At 43.5% G+C, this 23478-nt stretch overlaps 1 protein-coding gene across 9 annotated transcripts in view; it reads right to left on the reverse strand.

Annotated features, from left to right (window-relative positions):
* Positions 1-23478, reverse strand: part of LOC147571022 (transport and Golgi organization protein 1 homolog) — a 131740-nt gene that overhangs the window by 21615 nt on the left and 86647 nt on the right. For 2 of the 9 annotated variants that reach the window (XR_015247761.1, XM_086696682.1), the window contains exons 1-5: positions 22905-23457; positions 22764-22799; positions 22614-22681; positions 22395-22489; positions 20998-21080 (exon numbers count right to left, since the gene is read on the reverse strand). Coding sequence is in view for 7 of the 9 variants with exons in the window: in XM_086696682.1 (XP_086552808.1) it covers positions 20998-21080; positions 22395-22489; positions 22614-22681; positions 22764-22799; positions 22905-23033 (411 nt within the window). In the remaining 2 variants the exon portion in view is untranslated. Of the gene's footprint in view, positions 1-17340; positions 17515-20396; positions 21081-22282; positions 22490-22613; positions 22682-22763; positions 22800-22904; positions 23467-23478 lie in introns of those variants that run through there. The other 7 variants (XM_086696677.1, XM_086696681.1, XM_086696680.1 and 4 more) reach the window with 7 other exon arrangements.

The following is a 23478-nucleotide window of genomic DNA, read 5'->3' on the forward strand; positions in this document are numbered from 1 at the left end:
GGACAGGAAAACAAAGAAGCAGTAGGAAAGAGGACAATCCATTATTACAAGAACAAATCACCTGACTCTCGAATTGTGGTTCCTGTTAAAATTTCCCTAACGCTCTTTGTGGGTTGGAGGCTGCGTGCCTGAAGGACAGATCACGGCATTTCAGTCAAGCACACATGGATTCAAATTCTAGTTCCCTATTCAAGGGCTGCATGCTTTTAGGAGACTTACCCTGTGTAAGCATAGTTTCTCTTCTGTAAAACTAGGATAGCGATGCGTACCTCACAGGGTTGTTGTAGAGGCTAACTAAATAGTGGCTATAGTGTGATGAGTACAAAGCTGGTGCTCAAGAGATTTTTTTCTCCTTCCTCTTCTGTCTATATTACTTCTAGAACGTTCACATCAAAGGACATGGTTGCTCGTGCACCAAATTTTTATAGATGTTTTCAAAGCCTTTGGTAACTAAATGCTGGGTTTTTTTTTTTTTTTTTAAACTATAAGCACCAGACAAAAGAATCAAGTGGAATGTTCAAGTGTTTTACTGCCAACATTTAACATGCTATCCCTGACAATTATTCTGCTTCTCCCATACCACTCCCTGCTCTTTTCAGCTGATACTCCGGTTAGAACTATTTATCTTCACCTTTGCTGCTGGTGGGGTGACTTGCTCTGTGCACAGTCAACACTGAAGAGAACAATGACCTGTCGTTTGTTCCAGCCAGCTTAGCAGGCTCATCTGTCTTATGGCCACTGACACCAGCTGCTGTTTGCAAGTCATTGCTGGGCTGAGCAGCAGCGGTTTCAGAATGCACAGAGGACCCGAAGGCCATTTGCTCTTGTATTCTAGTTCTTACATAGAGCCCCGGCCACTTTCCCTCTGGCAAACTCAGCATTGTTGGGATGAACCATGTGGTGTTTCCCCAGCGCTGCCAGACTCTCTGCGGTACATGCGCCACCAACTGTCAGCTCTGGCTGGGACTCCTATCTCAGAAGGGCCAAAGAATTATTTCAGGCAACGACACCGGAGAGGTCCATGAAGAATGGACAAGGAGAGTCCTATTTTCTTGGTTTAAGCAACAGAACGCTCTGTACTCCTCTTCTGTCCTCCCCAAACGAGGATGATCTGGGATAGATTGTGGCTGGGTGTGGCCAATGGCTACTGTGGGGGGAAGGGTGGGGAAAGTAGTTTCTACAGTGTCAGGAGCCAACAGGATTGTGAGGATGGCACAAATGTATCTAATGGCAATTGATCTTTTTAAATGTTTATTTTGGAGTGAGTGGATGAGAAGGGGAGGGGCAGAAAGAGGGAGACAGAGGATCTAAAGTGAGCTCTGTGCTGACAGCAAGCATTACACCCTTCCATCACCGATGAGGGGGGTGCAAGCGTTACACTGCCATCTCACCAATGAGAGGGTATAAGGAATTGAAACAAGGCTGCCCTAGAAGGGCAAAGAATATGACTGGCATACCGTAGGCAGCTGTTAGGGATGTGGTGATGAGCTCTTGTCGTAGGGCTCAGGCATTGGTATACGATCTTCAGATGTTAGTACCAAAAATATGTGCCCAACTCCTAACTTAATAGTGGGTTACTTTGACAATAGAAGCAATAATGCTAGTATGAGTAACAAGAAATATTTCTCCTTGCATAAGCTTATATCAGAGGGGATAACCACTGCTAGTTAACAATAAAATGAAAATAACCTAACTGTAAACTAAATATCAAACCAGTTGTTGACCCAACACAGGTATGCAATCAAGGAAAGATTAAACCAAGTAAAAGGAGCTCAGCAAACACAAACCTTGCCTGTTCACCAAAAACATCACCTCTAGCATTTCTAGTGTTAGAGGCACTGCCTGCCCGGGGACATTCATTAAATGGCCTTGGTATCCTGACCTGCAAATCACTTGTTCCCTAAATAGAGATTAGTAAGAATGGCCACATGAGGGTTTTACTGTCTCTTACTTCCAAGCTGTGAAACTGACCTTCCCGTGAAGAAGCAAGAATAGGACGAGAAGACAAGAAAGCCCTATGGAGCTTTAATTCACTGGCCCAAAGAGCCTACACCAACACGACCAGTAGGGACAACAAATCTCCCCATGGGCCAACAATTTAGGTTGGGGTGACCTCAGAGAATAAAATCTGCTCCGAGGGATTTAGATTTACACTTACCAGTCAAAAGTACAACCTCACTTATTGATCCAAAATACTTGATCAATGCCGTAGGTACTATACATGTACTCTGCCAGAGTTTCCTTTTGGGGTGGGTGGTTGTTTGCTCCACATTAAGTCCAGGGTTATTAAATGGTGACGCTGGCAGTGGTGTTTTCTCCTCTTCTATAAAGAGTTCCAAGGCGACCATTTTGGGAGAGCCAAGCGGTAGCTGGGCTGCTTCTGGATCCCTCGCTGCTTCGGGTTCCCTGTCGGGCGTCCTAGCAGTGGCCCAGTGGAAAAATAAGAGAAGATGTCAGAAGACACTCAGGTAACCAAAGATGTGAATGAAGAGCCTACTGAAATACCATCAGAAGACGATGGGACGGGGCTGCTGTCCAGAGGTAGAGTCCAGTTTCCGGGAGGATGTAGAATGAGCTGGAGGAATGCAGTGTCACAGTGGATGAGAGGTGTCCGGCCGGTAGAAGAAATGTTGCATGTCCCCGACGCTGGCTGGGGAAATGTGGTGTATGTCGTCACCTATCCCAAAGATAACAAAAGAACAATGGGTGAGACAGATGCCTGCATCTTCAGGAATGAAAGGGAAAAGAGCAATCTGGGAAACCTCTGATTTAAGATGCTTTTAGGTACATTTTTTTTTTTTTTTTTTTTTTTGAGAGAGAGACAGAACACAAGTGTGGAAGGGGCAGAGAACGAGACAGACGGTATCTGAGGCAGGCTGCGGGTTCAGAGCCGCCAGCACAGGGGCAACCCAGGGCTCGAAACCACATATCAAGAGAGCATGACCTGAGCCAAAATGGGACGCTTAACCCACTGAACCACCCAGGCGCCGCAGAAAGCATCGGATTTAAAAGCGGCATCACTGCTACATTGCCAATGATGGGTTGCAGATGAAAGCGTGACACGTGACACGCCTCCGTCACCGATGGGGTGCCGCGAGTGTGACCTAACCTTAACCCCTAACCCTAACCCCTGACCCCAACCCTAACAGATGCTGGCTTCTTCAGCTGTGAAAGTGAAAAGAGCCATTCAGGAAGCATCAGATTTGATAGTGGCATCGCAACTCCATCGCCAATGAAGGGGTGCAAGCATGAGACTCCTCCATCGCTATTGGGGGCTGGTGCAGGCATGACAGTGATGGAGGGGTGGCACGCCTGCACCCCCCCATTGGCACATTTTTGGGTGAAATATTGTTGACACATTTCTTGTACTAATTTTAGGCATACATCCTCGTGATTCCATATGTCTGTAAATATGTTGTATGTAACCACAAGTGTAGCTATCACGTGAAAGCGTGCCACACTATTTTTGCAGGAATGACTCTATTCCGTTGGCTCTACCTTGTATCCCTAGTACTTATTCGTTCCATAGATGGAAGCCAGTATCTCTCTCTCAAAGGTGTCAATTTTTTATCTAACCTAAGTATTTTGGTGGTAAGCACAATTACCTCTTGTTCAGCATGTGTAAATTGGTGGGCTATTTTTCTGTGAACATTGCTTAAAGCATTACAAATGATGTCATTCTATTAATAAATTTGGTTTCATTCTTCACTTGCAAGAAAGGAAAAGGAAAAGATTTCTTTGTGTCCCAGGCCCTGTCACTAAGATCCATCCCAATCTGGAGAACAGGCTAAGTTGCCCAGAGCAACTTCAATGCCTCAGCTGAGCGGCCATGGCCTTCAGCATTGTAGGACTTCCCACGGTGGCCAGCAGAGGGCGTGCGAGCACCACAAACCGGAAGGGGCGGGTTCCTCTCCATGCGCGGTGATAGCCGGCAGAGGGCGCCCCATGAGCTTTTCTGACCCAGGGCACCTCAGAGCAGGAAAGGCTTCTGTCGCTCCCAGAGCACTCAGGGCCTCTGCCCTTGCCTGAGGACAGAGACCAGAGCGGCGTTTCCAGCAGGTTCTGCCGCCCTCTCCAGGGGAGACCTTGGGAGCCTTGCAGCAACTTGGTGTCTCCTGAGTCGCCAGAGAGAAGCTGCCTTGTTGCACTGAGTGTGGAGGAGAGGGCCCTGGGTGGCTTCCCTGGGCACTGGCCAGTCGGTCAGCAGCACAGGCCCTTGCATTTTGTGGGCTGTTCCCGTGTTTCATTCCTCACTTTCCCAGACAGTATTTGAACAAGACGTATTTTATTAAAGGACCCGTGGATCGAGGGGTCTCACGACATCACATCATGGATGCGGTGGATGGTTTGCTCCAGATTCAGGCTGGTTTCCAGGGAGAAATCCTGACAGAAATTCAGAAGACCGGGAGCTGCTTTCAGTTAGGATGTGAATACATGAAATATTCGTCTCAGGACCGTCTAGAAGAATGAGCTGGGACCCACTCTCCGAGTCCTGCTGGAACCAGAGACCGAGGTAAGGGCACAAACTGTCCCCCACATCATACATGCTTTTAAAAAATTTCATGCTTATTTTTCCCACATAGGGAAGTGATTGAAAACTACAGAAAACCTGGTAGGTAGGTGTCATTAACCTTATGTTATTTTTTAGCTCAAATTCCAGTTGGTAAAGGTAGAGTGTAATATTAGTTTCAGGTGTACAATATAGAGCAACACTTCCACACGTCATCCGGTGCTCATCCCAGGTGCACGTCTTAATCCCCATCACCTGTTTCATCCATTCCTTCCCCCCCCCCCCCCCCCCCCCCGCCATCCCACTGTGGAAACCCTCAGTTTGTTTCCTAGTTAAGAGTCTGTTTGTTCGTTACTGTCTCCTTTTTCCCCCCTTTGTTTTCTTTCATTTCCATGTGTTAGTGAAATCACCTGGTATTTGTCTTTGTCTGACAGGCTTATTTCACCCAGCATAACATTCTCTCGCTCCATCCACCTCGTGGCAAATGATGAGATTTCATGTTTTTATGGCTAAATAATGTTCCATCCCATATACTACATCTCAGTTTATTCATCAGTTGATGGAAGCTTGGGCAATTTCTGTAATTTGGCTGCTGTAGAAAATGCTGCTATAAACATCAGGGTGCATGTATCCCTTTGAAGTATTATTTTTGTATTCTTTGTGTAAATACCTTGTAGTGAAATTGCTGGATTGTAAGGTAGTTCTGTTTTCAATTTTTTGAGGAATCTCCATGATGTTGTCCAGAGTGGCTGCACCAGTTTGCATTTCTACTAGCCATGCAAGAGGGTTCCTCTTTCCCCACATCCTTGGCAACACGTGTGGTTTCGTCATTCATTGATTTTAGTCATTCTGACAGATGTAAGGTGGTATCTCATTGTACTTTTGGATTGTATTTCCCTGATGATCAGTGTTGAGCATCTTTTCATGAGTCTCTTGGCTATCTGTGTGTCTTCTTTGGGAAAATGTCTCTTAATGTCTTCTGCCCACTTTTAATTGGATTTCTCATTTTTTGGATGTTGTATAACCTTATATGTTTTGGATACCAGCCCTTTATCAGTTGTTGTTTGCAAATATCTTCCATTCTGTAGGTTACATTTAATTTTGTTTATTGTTTCCTTTGTTATAGAAGCTTTTTATTTTTATCAAGTCCCATTATTTTTGCTTGTGTTTCCCTTACATCAGGAGACGTATCTACAAAGAAGTTGGTACAGCCAGTGTCAAATAAGTTACCGCCTGTGTTTTCCTCTGGGGTTTTTGTGGTTTCAGGTTTCACACATGGGTCTTTATCCATTTGGAATTTATTTTTGTGTATGTTGTAAGAAAGTGTTCCACGGGGCGCCTGGGTGGCGCAGTCGGTTAAGCGTCCGACTTCAGCCAGGTCACGATCTCGCGGTCCGTGAGTTCGAGCCCCGCGTCGGGCTCTGGGCTGATGGCTCAGAGCCTGGAGCCTGTTTCCAATTCTGTGTCTCCCTCTCTCTCTCTGCCCCTCCCCTGTTCATGCTCTGTCTCCCTCTGTCCCAAAAAATAAATAAATGTTGAAAAAAAAAATTAAAAAAAAAAGAAAGTGTTCCGTGTTTGTTTGCATGTTGCTGTCTAGTTTTCCTAAAACCATATGTTAAAGACTTTTTTTATGTTTGTTTATTTTGTGAATATAAGTTATTGTCAAATTGGCTTACATACAACCCCACTGCTCATCCCAACAAATGCCCTCCTCAGTGTCCATCACCCATTTTCCCTCTCCCCCACCCCCCCATTCACACTTAGTTTGTTCTCTGTATTTAAGGATGTTGTGGTTTGCCTCGCTCCCTCTCTGTTTGTGCCTATTTTTTTCCCCTTCCCTTCCCCCATGGTCTTCTGTTCAGTTTCTCACAATCCACATATGAGTGAAAACATAGGATATCTGTCCTTCTCTGACTTATTTCACTCAGTATACTACCCTCCAGTTCCATTCATGTTGCTGCAAATGGCATGATTTCATTCTTTCTCATTGCCAAGTAGTATTCCATTGAATATATAAGCCACGTTAATTTTATCCATTCATCAGTTGATGGACATTTAGGCTCTTTCCATAATTTGGCTCTTGTTGAAAGTGCTGCTATAAACATTGGTGTACAAGTGCCCCTATGCATCAGCACTCCTGTATCCCTTGGGTAAATTCCTGGTAGTGTTATTGCTGGGTCATAGGGTACCTCTACTTTTAATTTTTTTGAGAAACCTCCACACTGTGTTCCAGAGAGCTGCACCAGTTTGCATTCCTACCAACAGTGCAAGAGGGTTCCTGTTTCTCCACATCCTTGTCAGCAGCGTCTGTAGTTTCCTAATTTGTCCATTTGAGCCACTCTGGCTGGTGTAAGGTGGTATCTCAGTGTGATTTGATTTGTATTTCCCTGATGATGAGTGAGGTTGAGCATCTTTTCATGTGCCTGTTGGCCATCTGTATTTTTGAGAGAGAGAGAGACAGAGACAGAGAGACAGAGAATACAGAGGAGGGACAGAGAGAGAAGGAGAGAGAATCCCAAGCAGGCTCTGCACTGACGTGGGGTCCAAACTCATGAACCCTGACATCATGACCTGATCTGAATGCAAGAGTCAGATGCTTAAGTGACTGAGCCACCCATGTACCCCAAGACTATCTTTTCCATTGGATATTCTTTCCCACTTTGACCATATACTTGTGAGTTCATTTCTGGGTTTCCATTCTATTGATCTGTGTGTGTGTGTGTGTGTGTGTGTGTGTGTGTGTGTGTGTGTGTGTTTTCCCTCAGTACCATACTGTTCTGATCACTATAGCTTTGTAATAAAACCTAAAGTCTGGAATTGTGATGCCTCCAGCGTTGCTTGTCTTCTACAAGTTTTGTTTTGGCTGTTTGGGGTCGTTTGTGTTTCCATACAAATTTTAGGATTATTCATTGAAGTTCTGTGAAAAATATTTTGTTGGAGGCTTCTGGGAAGATGGTGGCATAGAAGGACGCTGGGCTCACCACGTTCTGCGGGTCACTTAGATTCCACCCACACCTGCCTAAATAACCCAGAAAATTGCCAGAAGACTCACAGAACGGAGTCTCCGGAACCAAGCGTAGACAAGAGGTCCATGGAAGAGGGTAGGAAGGGCGGAGAGGCGGTGCGCGCTACATGGACTGGCGGGAGGGAGCCGGGGTGGAGGGGCAGCCCGCTGGCAAAGAGGAGCCCCTGAGTCTGCCTTGCAAAAGTGGAGGGGCTGGACAGAGTGTGTTCTGACAGCAAGCGGGACTTAACATCTGGAAGGTTATAAGTTAGATCTGCTCGGAAAACGGGAGGGCTGGAGGACAATGGGAGGGAGAGTTGTTGAGCCCTGGACAACAGAGCGCAGCTTGGTGGGGAACAAAGGCGCTAGCCAGCGCCATCTTCCTCGCCCATCCCCCATGCAAAATCCCAAAGGGAACCAGTTCCTGTCAGGGAACTTGCGTGCACCGTGCAAACACCCAACGCTGTGCTTCTGCGGATCCATCCCTCCGGCGGGTCTGACTCCCTCCCGGTGCCGCAGGGCCCATCCCGAAGCGGATACCCAAAGGAAAAGGGAGCTGAGCCTGCCCCTCCCAACCCTGTGCACCTGGCCGATCAACCCCAGCTAATATGCCAGATCCCCAGCACCACAAGCCTGGCAGTGTGCAAGTAGCCCAGACGGGCCACGCCACCCCACAGTGAATCCCGCACCTAGGAGAAGGGAAGAGAAGGTACACACCAGTCTGACTGTGGCCCCAGCGGTGGGCTGGGGGCAGACATCAGGTCTGACTGCGGCCCCGCCCACCAATGCAAGTTATTCAAGACAGCACAGGCGAAGTGCCCTGCTGTTCCACACCACTCCAGGGACTATCCAAAATGATGGAATGGAAGAATTCCCCATAAAAAAACCTCCAGGAAATAATGACAGCTAATGAACTGATCAAAAACGATTTAAACAATATAACAGAAAGTGAATTTAGAATAATAGTCATAAAATGAATTGCTGGGCTTGAAAACAGTATAAAGGACAGCACAGAATCTATTGCTACAGAGATCAAGGGACTAAGGAACAGCCAGGAGGAGCTAAAAAATGCTATTAATGAGCTGCAAAATAAAATGGAGATGACCACAGCTTGGATTGAAGAGGCAGAGGAGAGAATAGGTGAACTAGAAGATAAAATTATGGAAAAAGAAGAAGCTGAGAAAAAGAGAGATAAAAAAATCCAGGAGTATGAGGGGAAAATTAGAGAACTAAGTGATGCACTAAAGAGAAATAATCTATGCATAATTGGTATTCCAGAGGAGGAAGAGAGAGGGAAAGGTGCTGAAGGTGTACTTGAAGAAATCATAGCTGAGAAATTCCCTGATCTGGGGAAGGAAAAAGGCATTGAAATCCAAGAGGCACAGAGAACTCCCTTCAGACGTAACTTGAATCGATCTTCTGCACAACATATCATAGTGAAACTGGCAAAATACAAGGATAAAGAGAAAATTCTGAAAGCAGCTAGGGATAAACGTGCTCTAACATATAAAGGGACACTGATAAGACTCGTGACGGATCTCTCTACTGAAACTTGGCAGGCCAGAAAGGAATGGCAGGAAATCTTCAATGTGATGAACAGAAAAAATATGCAGCCAAGAATCCTCTATCCAGCAAATCTGTCGTTTAGAATAGAAGGAGAGATAAAGGTCTTCCCAAACAAAAACTGAAGGAATTCATCACCACTAAACCAGCCCTACAAGAGATCCTAAGGGGGATCCTGTGAGACAAAGTACCAGAGATATCGCTACAAGCATGAAACCTACAGACATCACAATGACTCTAAACCCATATCTTTCTATAACACTGAATGTAAATGGACTAAATGCGCCAACCAAAAGACATAGCGTATCAGAATGGATAAAAAAACAAGACCCATTTGCTGTCCACAAGAGACTCATTTTAGACCTGAGGACACTTTCATATTGAAAGTGAGGGGATGGAGAACTATCTATCATGCTACTGAAAGTCAAAAGAAAGCTGGAGTAGCCATACTTATATAAGACAAACTAGACTTTAAATTAAAGGCTGTAGCAAGAGATGAAGAAGGGCATTATATAATAATTACAGGGTCTATCCATCAAGAAGAACTAACAATTATAAATGTCTATGCGCCGAATACCCGAGCCCCCAAATATATAAAACAATTACTCACAAACATAAGCAACCTTATTGACAAGGATGTGGTAATTGCAGGGGACTTTAATACCGCACTTACAACAATGGATAGATCATCTAGACACATGGTCAATAAAGAAACAAGGGCCCGGGATGATACATTGGATCAGATGGACTTGACAGATATATTTAGAACTCTGCATCCCAAAGCAACAGAATATACTTTCTTCTCGAGTGCACATGGAACATTCTCCAAGATAGATCACATACTGGGTCACAAAACAGCCCTTCATAAGTATACAAGAATTGAGATCATACCATGCATACTTTTGGGCCACAATGCTATGAAGCTTGAAATCAACCACAGGAAAAAGTCTGGAAAACCTCCAAAAGCATGGAGGTTAAAGAACACCCTACTAAAGAATGAATGGATCAGCCAGGCAATTAGGGAAGAAATTAAAAAATATATGGAAACAAACGAAAATGAAAATGCAACAATCCAAACGCTTTGGGATGCAGCGAAGGCAGTCCTGAGAGGAAAATACATTGCAATCCAGGCCTATCTCAAGAAACAAGAAAAATCCCAAAAACAAAATCTAACAGCACACCTAAAAGAAATAGAAGCAGAACAGCAAAGGCAGCCTCAACCCAGCAGAAGAAGAGAAATAATAAAGATCAGAGCAGAAATAAACAATATAGAATCTAAAAAAACTGTAGAGCACATCAACGAAACCAAGAGTTGGTTTTTTGAAAAAATAAACAAAATTGATAAGCCTCTAGCCAGGCTTCTCAAAAAGAAAAGGGAGATGACCCAACTAGATAAAATCATGAATGAAAATGGAATTATTACAACCAATCCCTCAGAAATACAAGAAATTATCAGGGAATATTATGAAAAATTATATGCCAACAAACTGGACAACCTGGAAAAAGGGACAAATTCCTAAGCACCCACACACTTCCAAAACTCAAACAGGAGGAAATCGAAACCTTGAACAGACCCATAACCAGCGAAGAAATTGAATCAGTTGTCAAAAATCTCCCAACAAATAAGAGTCCAGGACCAGATGGCTTCCCTGGGGAATTCTACCAGACATTTAAAGCAGAGATAATACCTATCCTTCTCAAGCTATTCCAAGAAATAGAAGGGGAAGGAAAACTTCCAGACTCATTCTATGAAGCCAGTGTTACTTTGTTTCCCAAACCAGGCAGAGACCCAGCAAAAAAAAAAAAAAAAAAAAAAAAGAGAACTACAGGCCAATATCCCTGATGAATATGGATGCCAAAATTCTCAATAAGATGCTAGCAAATCGAATTTAACAGCTTATAAAAAGGATTATTCACCATGATCAAGTGGGATTCATTCCTAGGATGCAGGACTGGTTCAACATTTGCAAATCCATCAACGTGATACATCACATTAATAAAAGAAAAGATAAGAATCATATGATCCTGTCAATCGATGCAAAAAAAGCATTTGACAAAATTCAGCATCCTTTCTTAATAAAAACCCTCAAGAAAGTCAAGATAGAAGGAACATACTTAAACATCATAAAAGCCATTTATGAAAAGCCCACAGCTAACATCATCCTCAATGGGGAAAAACTGAGAGCTTTTTCCCTGAGATCAGGAACACGACAGGGATGTCCACTCTCACCGCTGTTGTTTAACATAGTGTTGGAAGTTCTAGCATCAGCAATCAGACAACAAAAGGAAATCAAAGGCATCAAAATTGGCAAAGATGAAGTCAAGCTTTCACTTTTTTCAGATGACATGATAGTATACATGGAAAATCCGATAGACTCCACCAAAAGTCTGCTAGAACTGATACATGAATTCAGCAAAGTTGCAGGATACAAATTCAATGTACAGAAATCCGTTGCATTCTTATACACGAATAATGAAGCAACAGAAAGACAAATAAAGAAACTGATCCCATTCACACTTGCACCAAGAAGCATAAAATACCTAGGAATAAATCTAACCAAAGATGTACAAGATCTGTATGCTGAAAACTATAGAAAGCTGATGAAGGAAATTGAAGAAGATATAAAGCAATGGGAAAACATTCAGTACTCATGGGTTGGAAGAATGAATATTGTTAAAATGTCAATACTACCCAAAGCTATCTACACATTCAATGCAATCCCAGTCAAAATTGCACCATCATTCTTCTCAAATCCAGAACAAGCAATCCTAAAATTCATATGGAAGCACAAAAGGCTCCGAATAGCCAAAGTAATCTTGAAGAAGAAGACCAAAGCAGGAGGCATCACAATCCCAGACTTTAGCCTCTACTACAAAGCTGTAATCATCCAGACGGCATGGTATTGGCACAAAAATAGACACATAGACCAATGGAATAGAATAGAAACCCCAGAACTAGACCCACAAACGGATGGACAACTAATCTTTGACAAAGCAGGAAAGAACATCCAATGGAAAAAAGACAGTCTCTTTAACAAATGGTGCTGGGAGAACTGGACAGCGACATGCAGAAGGTTGAAACTAGACCACTTTCTCACACCATTCACAAAAATAAACTCAAAATGGATGAAGGACGTGAATGTGAGACAGGAAACCATCCAAACCCTAGAGGAGAAAGCAGGAAAAAACCTCTCTGACCTCAGCCGTAGCAATCTCTTACTTGACACATCCCCAAAGGCAAGGGAATTAAAAGCAAAAATGAACTATTGGGACCTTCTGAAGATAAAAAGCTTCTGCACAGCAAAGGAAACAACCAACAAAACTAAAAGGCAACCAACGGAATGGGAAAAGATATTTCCAAATGACATATCGGACAACGGACTAGTATCCAAAATCTATAAAGAGCTCACCAAACTCCACACCCGAAAAACAAATAATCCAGTGAAGAAATGGGCAGAAAACATGAAGAGACACTTCTCTAAAGAAGACATCCGGATGGCCAACAGGCACATGAAAAGATGCTCAACGTCGCTCCTCATCAGGGAAACACAAATCAAAACCACACTCAGATACCACCTCACGCCAGTCAGAGTAGCCAAAATGAACAAATCAGGAGACTATAGATGCTGGAGAGGATGTGGAGAAACAGAAACCCTCTTGCACTTTTGGTGGGAATGCAAACTGCTGCAGCCACTCTGGAAAACAGTGTGGAAGTTCCTCAAAAAATTAAAAATAGACCTACCCTATGACGAAGCAATAGCCCTGCTAGGAATTTACCCAAGGGATACAGGAGTGCTGATGCATAGGGGCACTTGTACCCCAATGTTTATAGCAGTACTCTCAACAATAGCCAAATTATGGAAAGAGCCTAAATGTCCATCAACTGTTGAATGGATAAAGAAATTGTGGTTTATATATACAATGTAGTACTACGTGGCAATGAGAAAGAATGAAATATGGCCCTTTGTAGCAACGTGGATGGAACTGGAGAGTGTGATGCTAAGTGAAATAAGCCATATAGAGAAAGACAGATACCGTATGTTTTCACTCTTATGAGGATCCTGAGAAACTTAACAGAAGACCATGGGGGAGGGGAAGGGGAAAAAAAAGTTAGAGAGGGAGGGAGCCAAACCATAAGAGACTCTTAAAAACTGAGAATGAACTGAGGGTTGATGGGGGATGGGAGGGAGGGAAGGGTGGGTGATGGGCATTGAGGAGGACACCTGTTGGGATGAGCACTGGGTGTTATATGGAATCCAATTTGACAATAAATTTCATATATTTAAAAAAATTTTGTTAATGTCATAGGGATTTCATTACATGTATAGATTGTTTTGAGGAGAGTAGGCATTTTAACAGTATTTGTTCTTCCCATCCATGAACATGAAATGTATTTCCATTTCTTTGTGTCCTCTTCCATTTCTTTCATCAGCGTTTCATAGCCTTGAGAGTACAGGCCTTTCACCTCTTTGCTTAGGTTTATTCCTGGTATCTTGTGGTATTTGGTGCACCTGTCAATGGGATTGATTCCTTAATTTCTCTTTCTGTTAATTCATGATTCGTTTATAGAAATGCAATAGATTTCTGTACATTGATTTTTGTATATTGTGACTTGTGGAATTCATATATCAATTCTAGCAATTTTTATGGGATTCTTTCATGTTTTTTGTATGGAGCATCCTGTCATTTACAAATAGCAAAAGTTCTACTTCTTCCTTGCTGATTTGGATTCCTTTTATTTCTTTTTGTTGTCTGATTGCTATGTCCGGGACTTGCAGTACTATGTGGAATAACAGTGGTGAGAGGGGACATCCCTGTCTTGTTCCTGACCTTAGAGGAAAAGCTTTCAATTTTTCCTCATTCAGGATGAGATTAGCTGTGGGTTTTTCATAGATGACCTTTATTATGTGCAGGTGTGTTGAGTCTCAATCTACTTTGCTGAGGGTTTTTATCATGAATGGATGTGACATTTTGCCAGTTGCTTTTTCTGCATCTGTTGAAAGCATCTTATTTTTCTTATCCTTTCTTCTCTTACTGTGGTGCATCATGTTGATTGATCTGTGCGTGTGGAACCACCCTTGCAGCCCAGAAATCCCACTTGATTATGGGAAATGGTTCTGTTAATGTATTGTTGAATTTCATTTGAAGGTATTTAATGAGAATTTCTGCATACATGCTCATCAGGGTATTGGCGTTCACTTTTATTAAAAATTTTTAAAAACATATTTTCAAATGTTTATTTATTTACTTAGAGAGATAGAGTACATAAAAGTGAGGGAGAGGCAGAGAGACAGGGAGAGAGAGAATCCTGAGTAGGCTCTGCACTGTCAGCGCAGGTCCAATGTGGGACTTGAACCCATGAACCGCAAGACAATGACCTAATCAGAAATTAAGAGTTGGACAGTCAACCGACCGAGCCACCCAGGTGCCCCTGCAGTTTTCGGTTTTTTTAATTTTTTTTTTAACATTTATTTATTTTTGAGACAGAGAGAGACAGAGCATGAACGGGGGAGGGTCAGAGAGAGAGAGGGAGACACAGAATCCGAAACAGGCTCCAGGCTCTGAACTGTCAGCACGGAGCCCGATGTGGGGCTCGAACTCACAGACTGTGAGATCATGACCTGAGGCGAAGTCGGACGCTCAACCGACTGAGCCACCCAGGCGCCCGTTTTCGTTTTTATCTGGTTTTGGTATCAGGGTAGTGATGGTCTCATAACATGAATTTGTAAGTTTTCCTTCTTTTTTATTTTTTGTAATAATTTGAGAAGAATAGATATTACCTCTTCCTTAAATATTTGGTAGAATTCATCAGTGAAGCCATCTGGCCCTGAACTCTTGTGTTTGGGGAGATATTTTTTACATTACTGATTCAATTTCTTTCTGGTTTCAGATTTTCTATATCTTCCTATTTCAGTTTTGGTAGTTTATGTGTTTCTATGAATTTATCCATTTCTCTCAGAGTGTCCAATTTGTTTGCATTTAGTTTTTCATAATATTGTCTTCTAATTGTATTTCTGTGGTGTTGACTGTTATTTCTCCTCTCTTATTTGTGATTTTATTTATTTAAATTCTTTCTTTTTTCTTTGTGATAAGTCTGGCTAGGAGGTTTTCAAGTTGATAACTGTTTTCAAAGAACCAGCCCCTGGTTTCACTGACTTGGTCTACTGTTTTTTGTTTCTGTATCACTTATTTCTGCTTTAATCTTTATTATTTCCTTCCTTCTGCTGTCTTTAGCCTTGGATTGTTCTTTTTATCATCCTTTAATTGTAAGTTTGGATTGTTTGAGATTTTTTCTTGCTTTTTAAGGTAGGCTTGTATTGTTATATACTGTCTTAGGACTGCTTTTGCCACATTCTAAAGTTTTTACCAGTGCATTTTCATTTTCATTCGTTTCAGTGTATTTTCTCATTGATTTCCTGGTTGGCCCATTCATTTAGTAGCATGTTGTTTAACCTCCCTTTATTTGTGGTTCCCCCACCCCCTTTTTTTTGTGGTTGACTTCACATTTCCTAGCTTTGTGGTCAGAAAAGATGCTTGGTCTGATCTCATCTTTGTGTACTTGTTGAGGCCTGATTTGTAACCTAGAATGTGATCGATTCTGGAGAATGTCCCATGTGCACTTGAAAAGAATGTGTATTCTGCCATTTTAGTATGGAGTGTTCTGAATATATCTGTTAAACCCATCTGGTCCAGTGTGTCATTCAAAGCCACTGTTTCCTTGTTGATTTTCTGTTAGAGGATGTGTCCTTTGATGTAAGTAATGTGTTAAAGTCCTCTACTATCATTATTATAAATGAGTTCCTTTATGTTTGTTGTTAATTCTTTCATATATCTGGTGATTGCATGTTGGATGCATAAAAATTTACAATCGTTGGATCTTATTGTTTGATTGTCCCCTTTATTATGAGATAGTGTCCATCTTCATCTCTTGTACTGTTTCTTTTTTTTTTTTTTTAATTTATGTTTTAGTCCTTGTCATGTTCCTGACCTTAGGGGGAAAGCTTCTCAGTTTCTCTCCATTGAAGATGATATTAGCTTTGGGACTTTCACATATGGACATTATGATGTTGAGGCACGATCCTTCTATCCCTCCTTTCGTGAGGGTTTTTTTCATCAAGAAAGAAGGCTGTATTTTGTCAAATGCTTTTTCTGCATCTATTGAGAGCATCATGTGGTTCTTATCCTTTTTTTGGTTAATGTGATGTATCACATCACTTGATTTGCAGATATTGAATCAGCTGTGCATCCCAGGAAAAAACCCCACCTCATTATGGTGAATACTTCTTTTTATGTATTGTTGGATCTGGTTTGCTTATTTTTTGTGAGAATTTTTGCATTCAGTTTCATCAGGGAAATTGGTCTGTAGTTCTCCTTTTTAGTGGAATCTTTGTCCACTTTGGACTCAAGACAATGCTGGCCTCATAGAATGAGTTTGGAAGTGTTCCTTCCATTTTCTGGCCATAACCTTATCTTGTTCCTTCATTTGGGTTGCATTCCTCTTGTCTTGGCATTTTGGCTGAGTATTTGCCTTCTCTGTGTTCCAAAAGCTCCTTAGGTTACCTGCCTGTGAGATAAATGGCTTTATGAAGAGGATGTCATCTAGTGTCCAGGGCCAAGCACATCAGGGAGTGACTGTGGTGTGTGTTGCGTGCACTGTTTTGTGTTCTGGCTGCACTATCCTTCAGGCCAGTTGTATGGGCAATGTATGGTCCTTGGGCGGAACGTGGTGAGTTTTATCTAGGTCTGCTCTGATCTGCTTGTTAAATGAGACTTGAAACGACTGCCACTAGAAGTGAAGCCCTGCACAACTGTCTGGTCAAGAGAGGTGCTGTGGTCAGGGGCTTCTGCTGGTCTTCTGGAGAAGGGGCCAGCTTCTCTGGGACCGAGGCAAGCTTGACCTAGAAGGCCAGTCTCGCCAGAGCACAGGAAGGTGGGGCTTGGTGTAAGCAGGTTAGGCAGTCAGTGTGGGAATTGCCTTGTTTCCGGTAGGTGGCTCTGTGTTTATGCTGGGGGGCAGAGGAGGGAAATGGTGCCACCCAGCTCCTCTGTCCCAGCTCCTTTGTCCCCTCTTTGTGACCACTGTGAAAAGAGCAAGGGCTCTTTTCCTAGAGGATTTATGGAGTGAATACTAAATTAATAAAATAGCATACTCCCCATAGGAAGACACCTAAGTCCACAGTCACCCCCCACCGTTTATACCCCTCCGCCACAAAGGCTGCTTACTGTGTATGTGAAGAACTATAGAATGAGAAGGAATGACAGTCCCAGTTTCCACCCAGGGAATCATAGCCCTTGTGGCTCAAAGCTCTGCCTCTAAGCCCCCGCCTGTGCCCGATCTGCTGCTCTCCTGACAGTAGGGTCTCCTCCTCTCTGGAAGTGCTATCCAGTGGCACAGAGACACATGGAGCGATAGGGAGCCTGAGGTCCTGCAGAGAATCTGGAAAAAAGCATGCTCTTAGAGAAACACTTCGCCTATACATGTTAATTGGGCTCAGCTAATTTATTTTAATTCAGAGGTACTTCTCAGCTTAAGTAGAGTAAAATTTGCAGGGTACTTTTGTCCTCTAAAAATATAAGCTAAAATTCTAATTAACAAAATTAACACAAATGCACTTTGATTTCTGGTGTAAATTTCCGTGTTTTACCCGTACCTGTGACACAGGACACCACAGAACCTGCTCATGTGAACCCAAGTGAAGACCATGGTGGGGACTTGCCACACAGGTCATTTTGGATTTTTTTCTCTTCACAACTTAACTTTCAGTGCGTGTTTTCTACAACAAGTATGTCACCTCTTATAGTTCAGAATGTTCATACCCAGGGCACACCTGAAGGGATTCTGGACAGCATGTTTACCACAAAAAGATTGAATGCTGATGGATATGAAAGTTACGCTAAGACCACTCTATATGACACATACAAAAATATAAGTTGCAGTGAAGGGAGTTTGCATTTTCAGATTGTAGAGATAGCCACAGATTTTCTGAACACATTAAAACCCTTGACAGAAACAGGAGAGGAAGAAACAGCAAGAGCAGTGATGCCACATTGAGGAGATCCAGAAAGAATGAGGCAAGCCAGGAGACTTCCAAGTGGAGTGTGGGATCATCCACCTTGGCTTATTTCCAGGAACACACTGGAAAAGCCCTAAGGTCCTCACCCCTAAGCACACTTAACTTGTAAACTTACACAAAGAGATGCCAGGTGGCCAGTAGAGAAGCCCGTAGACTATTCGGTAAAGGTTGTGCATTTGGAACATAAAAAAACAAGCAGACATATCATATGACACAGAAACCAGAGACATTGGCAGGAGAGTGTGCTGTACAGAAAGATGTGGGTGTCAGGAGAGACTTAGAACTGAAAATGGCCAGAGCATTTCCCTTGTACTTCTCGGCACTTTTGGTAGAGTCAGTATTGGTATCACTCACGGGGGTGACACCAGCTCCTGGATCTGCTAACGGCCCTGGATGGGATGGACATTTACTCTGATTTGAGTAGACTCTTGGGGGATTAAAAACAAAACAAAACAAAACAAAACAAAAAAACCCTCCTCACATTCCTCACACAACTTAAACTCTTTGCTCCAGTCAGATCACAAATCACATGCAGAGGGTGTGCCTCATCCCTCAGGTGATCCCCAAGAAGTGGAAGACCCATCCTGTAAAGCCTGACGAAGACCTGTAAAAGCCTTGATTCAGATGTTTTCATCACTCATCAAACAATGATGGATGGCTGGGGCTCGAGTACATGGATATACATTAGGCTGTGCCTCATGCCTCACAGAGCCCAGCCCGTGGGCAGGGCATTTCTAATGAACCGCTATGTCTGCTTTTCTGCATACAGCCCCATTCCTTATCCACGAGAGACACCTGTACCAACACAGAGTGGAGGAAATGACAGAAAGATGATATGTCGATCATGAAACACAAGGAATGTGGTAATGGCGGCAGACACATTCCCCTTGCATCATAATGGTCTGTGGTACCACCTCTGCACCTTGGCCAAAGACCTAACACCAACAAAAATGAGTGTGCTTTACAAGTCAACTCATACCGCTCAGATCATCTTACCAAGTGTTGCTGGTGGAGGGTTCGGAGTGACCCCAGGGCCACCAAGGTTCAGGAGGTGGATGTGCTGAATAGCCCATGGGGGTGCGTCTAGGGTCCTTGTCTGCAGAATCTTCCAGTTAATGGAGGAAGTCCCCATGGATCCACACTGTCCTGCAGAACAGAAGTGACAGCTATGTGCATATGCCAGACAAGAGAACCAATACCCAAAGCAGCTGTAACCCAGAGAAGAACGTGTCAGCACCTGCCACCTTCTCTGCCAACAGGATCCAAGAGTGTAGCATCAGTACCTGAAAACTCTGTCCCTGCCACTGGATACCACCTACAGCTTGGGGTAGTAGATGCAAGAGGTGGAACTGCTGTCACCACACATCACTGCCCATGTCTGCGGAAGTAAAATGGCAAGGGTCCCGTCCTAGAGGGTTAACAGAAGTAATTACATAGTAATGAAGCAGCATTCTCCAGACAGGCAGGCATCTATGTCCCAGTTCACCCTGCATCCGTCCTCTGCAGTGACTCCTGATGCTCTGTTTTTGATATATTAGGAACACAACAAATTGAGTGCGAATAAATGGCTCATATTCTGCTCGTGGAATCACAGCCACTCCTGACGAAAAGTTCTGCAGCCGGACCCTCACTTTGCCTCCTCTGCTCCTCTCCCTGAAAAGAGTCTTCCCTCTTGAAGTGTTGTCAAAGGCCTCTGAGACCTCTGGGGAGTGGAGGATGCCTGGGATCTTGCAGGGGAATGAGAGTCTTCTGTAAGGAACAAGTGACTTGTGGTGAATGTCTCCAAAGCTCAGATGTGTTCATCTTAATTCATAGGGAATTCTGATTTTAAGCATACTACAGGACACAGAGTAATTAAGTCCTACAGAGAACAAGAGGTAAAAATTCACATGACAGAATTAATTCAAGTGTGTTTTGATTTCTGGTATAAAACTCCTGGGATGTGTCATGAGACTGTATCAGCTCTAACAGTGACTGGGGACACAAACCAGAAACTGCTCATATGAACACAATCGAAGGACACAATGTTCAGGTTATTTTTACCTAAGGTATAGCTGGAAGGATTCCAGACAACTCATTTACCAACAAAGACGGGAAGATGATGAGTGATGATAATGACTTTGTCTAAGACCACTCTGAATCGCACAGGGCACAGGGACACCTGGGTGGCTCAGTCGGTTGAGTGACTGACTTCAGCTCAGTTCATGATCTCAAGGTTTGTGAGTTCAAGCCCCGCGTTGGGCTCTGTGCTGATAGGTTAGAGCCTGGAGCCTGCTTCTGATTCTGTGTCTCCCTCTCTCTCTGCTCCTTCCCCACTCGTGCTCTGTCTCTCTCTGTCTCAGAAATAAATAAATATTAAAAAAATTTTTAAATTGCACAGGGCTCAAAATAAAAAGTTGGAGTAATGATGGGGTTTTGCATTTTTCAATTTTAAACAATACAGTAGACTTTCTAGCAGGTTAATCTCCTAGCCAGAATCAAGAAAGGAAGACACAGCAGCCACACTGTTCCCACAGAGTTGAGGTCTGGCAGGGGTGACCCAGGCCAGGAGACGTCTGTTTGGAATATGGGGTCATCCTCCTCTCGTTATTTCCAGAAACACATGGTAAAGTTTTAGGGTACTCAGCCTCTAAGCCCTTTGGGCTTCTAAACTTACCACAAAAAGATGACAGGCTGAAAATAGAGAAGCTTGTAGGCTCCTAGGTTAAGAGTGTGCATTTGGAAAACAAATAACAAGCAGGCATATCACACAACACACAAAACGAGACTAGGCCAGGAGAGCGTGCTGTACAGACAGATGAGGGTTTCCCGAAAGTGTTACGACTGAGAATGGTCCCAGGATTTACCTTGTCCTTGTCTGCATTCTTTGTACAGTCAGAGCTGCTGTAACTCACAGAGGTTGCACCAGTTTCTGGATCTGCTAAGGACCCTGGAAGGGATAGAGGTTTATTCTACTTTAGTGGACTGTGTGAAATTAAAAGAAGCCCTCACCTCATTCCTCCAATATCTTAAACTGTTCCCTACACACAGGTCCTTGGCCAGAGGCAGAGGGTATCCCACATGCCTCAGGTGACCCCCAAGGATAAGGGGGAGAACCATCCCCTCACCTTGATAAAGACCTCACCGTGCCCTAGTTCATGTTTTTCGCAATTAATCAAATAACTGTAGACAGGTCAGGCTCAACTAGCAATCTAGAAGTCATCACCTAAACAGAGGTTTCTCAGTATACATTATGGGAAATCACCATTTCATTACAGATTAAGAATAAAAATAAGGATGCCTGGGTGGCTCAGTCAGTTAATCATCTGACTCTTGATTTTGGCTCAGGTCATGATCTCACAGCTTGTGAGTTCGAGCCCTGCATCCGGCTCCACCCTGACGGTGTTGAGATTCTCTCTCCCCGCCTCTCTCTCTGCTCCTCACAGACGCGCGCACATACACACACACACACACACACACACACACACACACACACACTTTCTCTCTCTCTCTCTCTCTCTCTCTCTCTCTCTCTCTCTCTCTTTCTCTCTCTCTCTCAAAATAAATGAGCTTTAAAAAAGGGTAAATGGAGAATACTGATTGGGGTGTATCATCAGGGAATGCTCAACCTGGGTATGTTTCTTCAGGCTCCAGGTGGATTGTTCAGTCTTTTCGCTTATCTATAAGCTGCCTTCTACATTGGAAATTATTATATAACTATATCTGAATAGAAATGTACTTATACTAATATATAAACGAGAAAAGAAAAACGATGGGTATTTAGCAGTGAAGCTGCAGACTTGCCCTGATAACATCAGAGGACAAAGCTATATGGAGCCTGAATTTAGGAACGTAGGGCTATGGTTCAAGAAAAAAATAAAATAAAAATGACAACGTTAAAAATAGTAACGAAATGAACTTCTCCTCAAACAAAACTAAAATAAAGTCTTCACATTGCGTCAAGGTGGGAAGAAAGCTAAGGCCCATGTCCCATCATCCCCTCCAGGCTCCTCTCTTTAGCTAGGGGATGCTGGAGGAGGTGGGAGGGTCCGCAGTCAGGGGAGGGGCCTGAGCTCCACCAGTCACAGGGACAGGTGCTCCGCTGGCTGGGGCACCAGAGGAGAACACCCTCCTGTCACCCCTTCAGACCACCTGCTGTCTTTAGGTAGTAATTGTGGTTCTGTCCAGGACACACGATGATCACCCACAGGAAAAGGCTTTGCCGCAGAAATTAGGCTGCTGCACATCACCATCTGCTCCTTACCTCTCCTCGGAGGGTTCTGCGTCTCTGGACTTCCAGGCATTGGTCTCCGCCTCCTGTATCCCTCAAGCAGCCTCTTTCCTTCCATCCCATCCAGTCTTGGATACAGAAAAAGAATGGACTTCTATAAGAGTTGCAATGCCACGTCCTCTGACTAGACACTAAACAACACAGCTGTCATCCCTCAAAACACCCATAAAAACTCATGTCACGCTCCCACACCTGTGTTTCAAGCGGGCGACCTCCCGGCTCTGCTCTGCCATTTCCCTCTCCCAGATCTGAGGCTTGACCTGGGGGAGAAAAACACATCCACCTTCAGTCGTGCCAGACTGTGTGCCAAAGAGGGAGAGGAGGAAAAAAGGAAACACTTACCCAGTTGTCCTGAGCATTCTTCTCATGAACTGCGATCTGAAAAGCAACAATGAAAAGTCCATGTTTAGGAATTCCAAGGGCCACTACACTCACCCACATGAGGTACTAAGGGTTCAATATGTCAGGCAGAGCTTAGGGTCCCTGGTGTCTGAAGGTGAGTTCTGCCTGCTGAAGCTGTTCTTGTCTTTGTCCATTTTGTTGCCTGTGAGTTATAGTTGCTTTTGTCAGATAAGGCCCAATATTGGGTATGATTTTCAATAATCTGCCCATGTTCTCATCATCCTCCTATGTGTCCCTTAATACAATTTTACACATGAAACACTTTTCACATGATTGTAAATGTACAATAGGATCAAAACTGTTGTTCCATCCTTTCCTAACTCATTCCATGACTGTAGGGTTCAGAGTTCACATAATTCCTTCCCCCTTTCAATTGTGCCCTAATTCATCATGTGACAAGTGTCTTTCATCATAAAGCTCTTTCGTCCTTTCACTTAGATCTTCACCACGTTTCCTAGGGTTGCAAAGACCAGGGCCATGAAATGGCACTACCATGTTGATGGTATGATTCATTCTAAGACACACTGCTTTCCTACAGATTATGATACTTGACACCACCCCCCAGGAACGTTGGCATGGATGAAGTTTCCACACAGTCTGGCCATTGCTTGAAATCTGGAAATGTTGATGAAGTTAATTGTTTTATTCTTTCTAA

Source organism: Puma concolor, unplaced genomic scaffold (assembly GCF_028749965.1).
Source record: "Puma concolor isolate L17-30 unplaced genomic scaffold, mPumCon1.1.hap2 unalloc_scaffold_7, whole genome shotgun sequence".
In the NCBI taxonomy this organism is placed as follows: domain Eukaryota; kingdom Metazoa; phylum Chordata; class Mammalia; order Carnivora; family Felidae; genus Puma; species Puma concolor.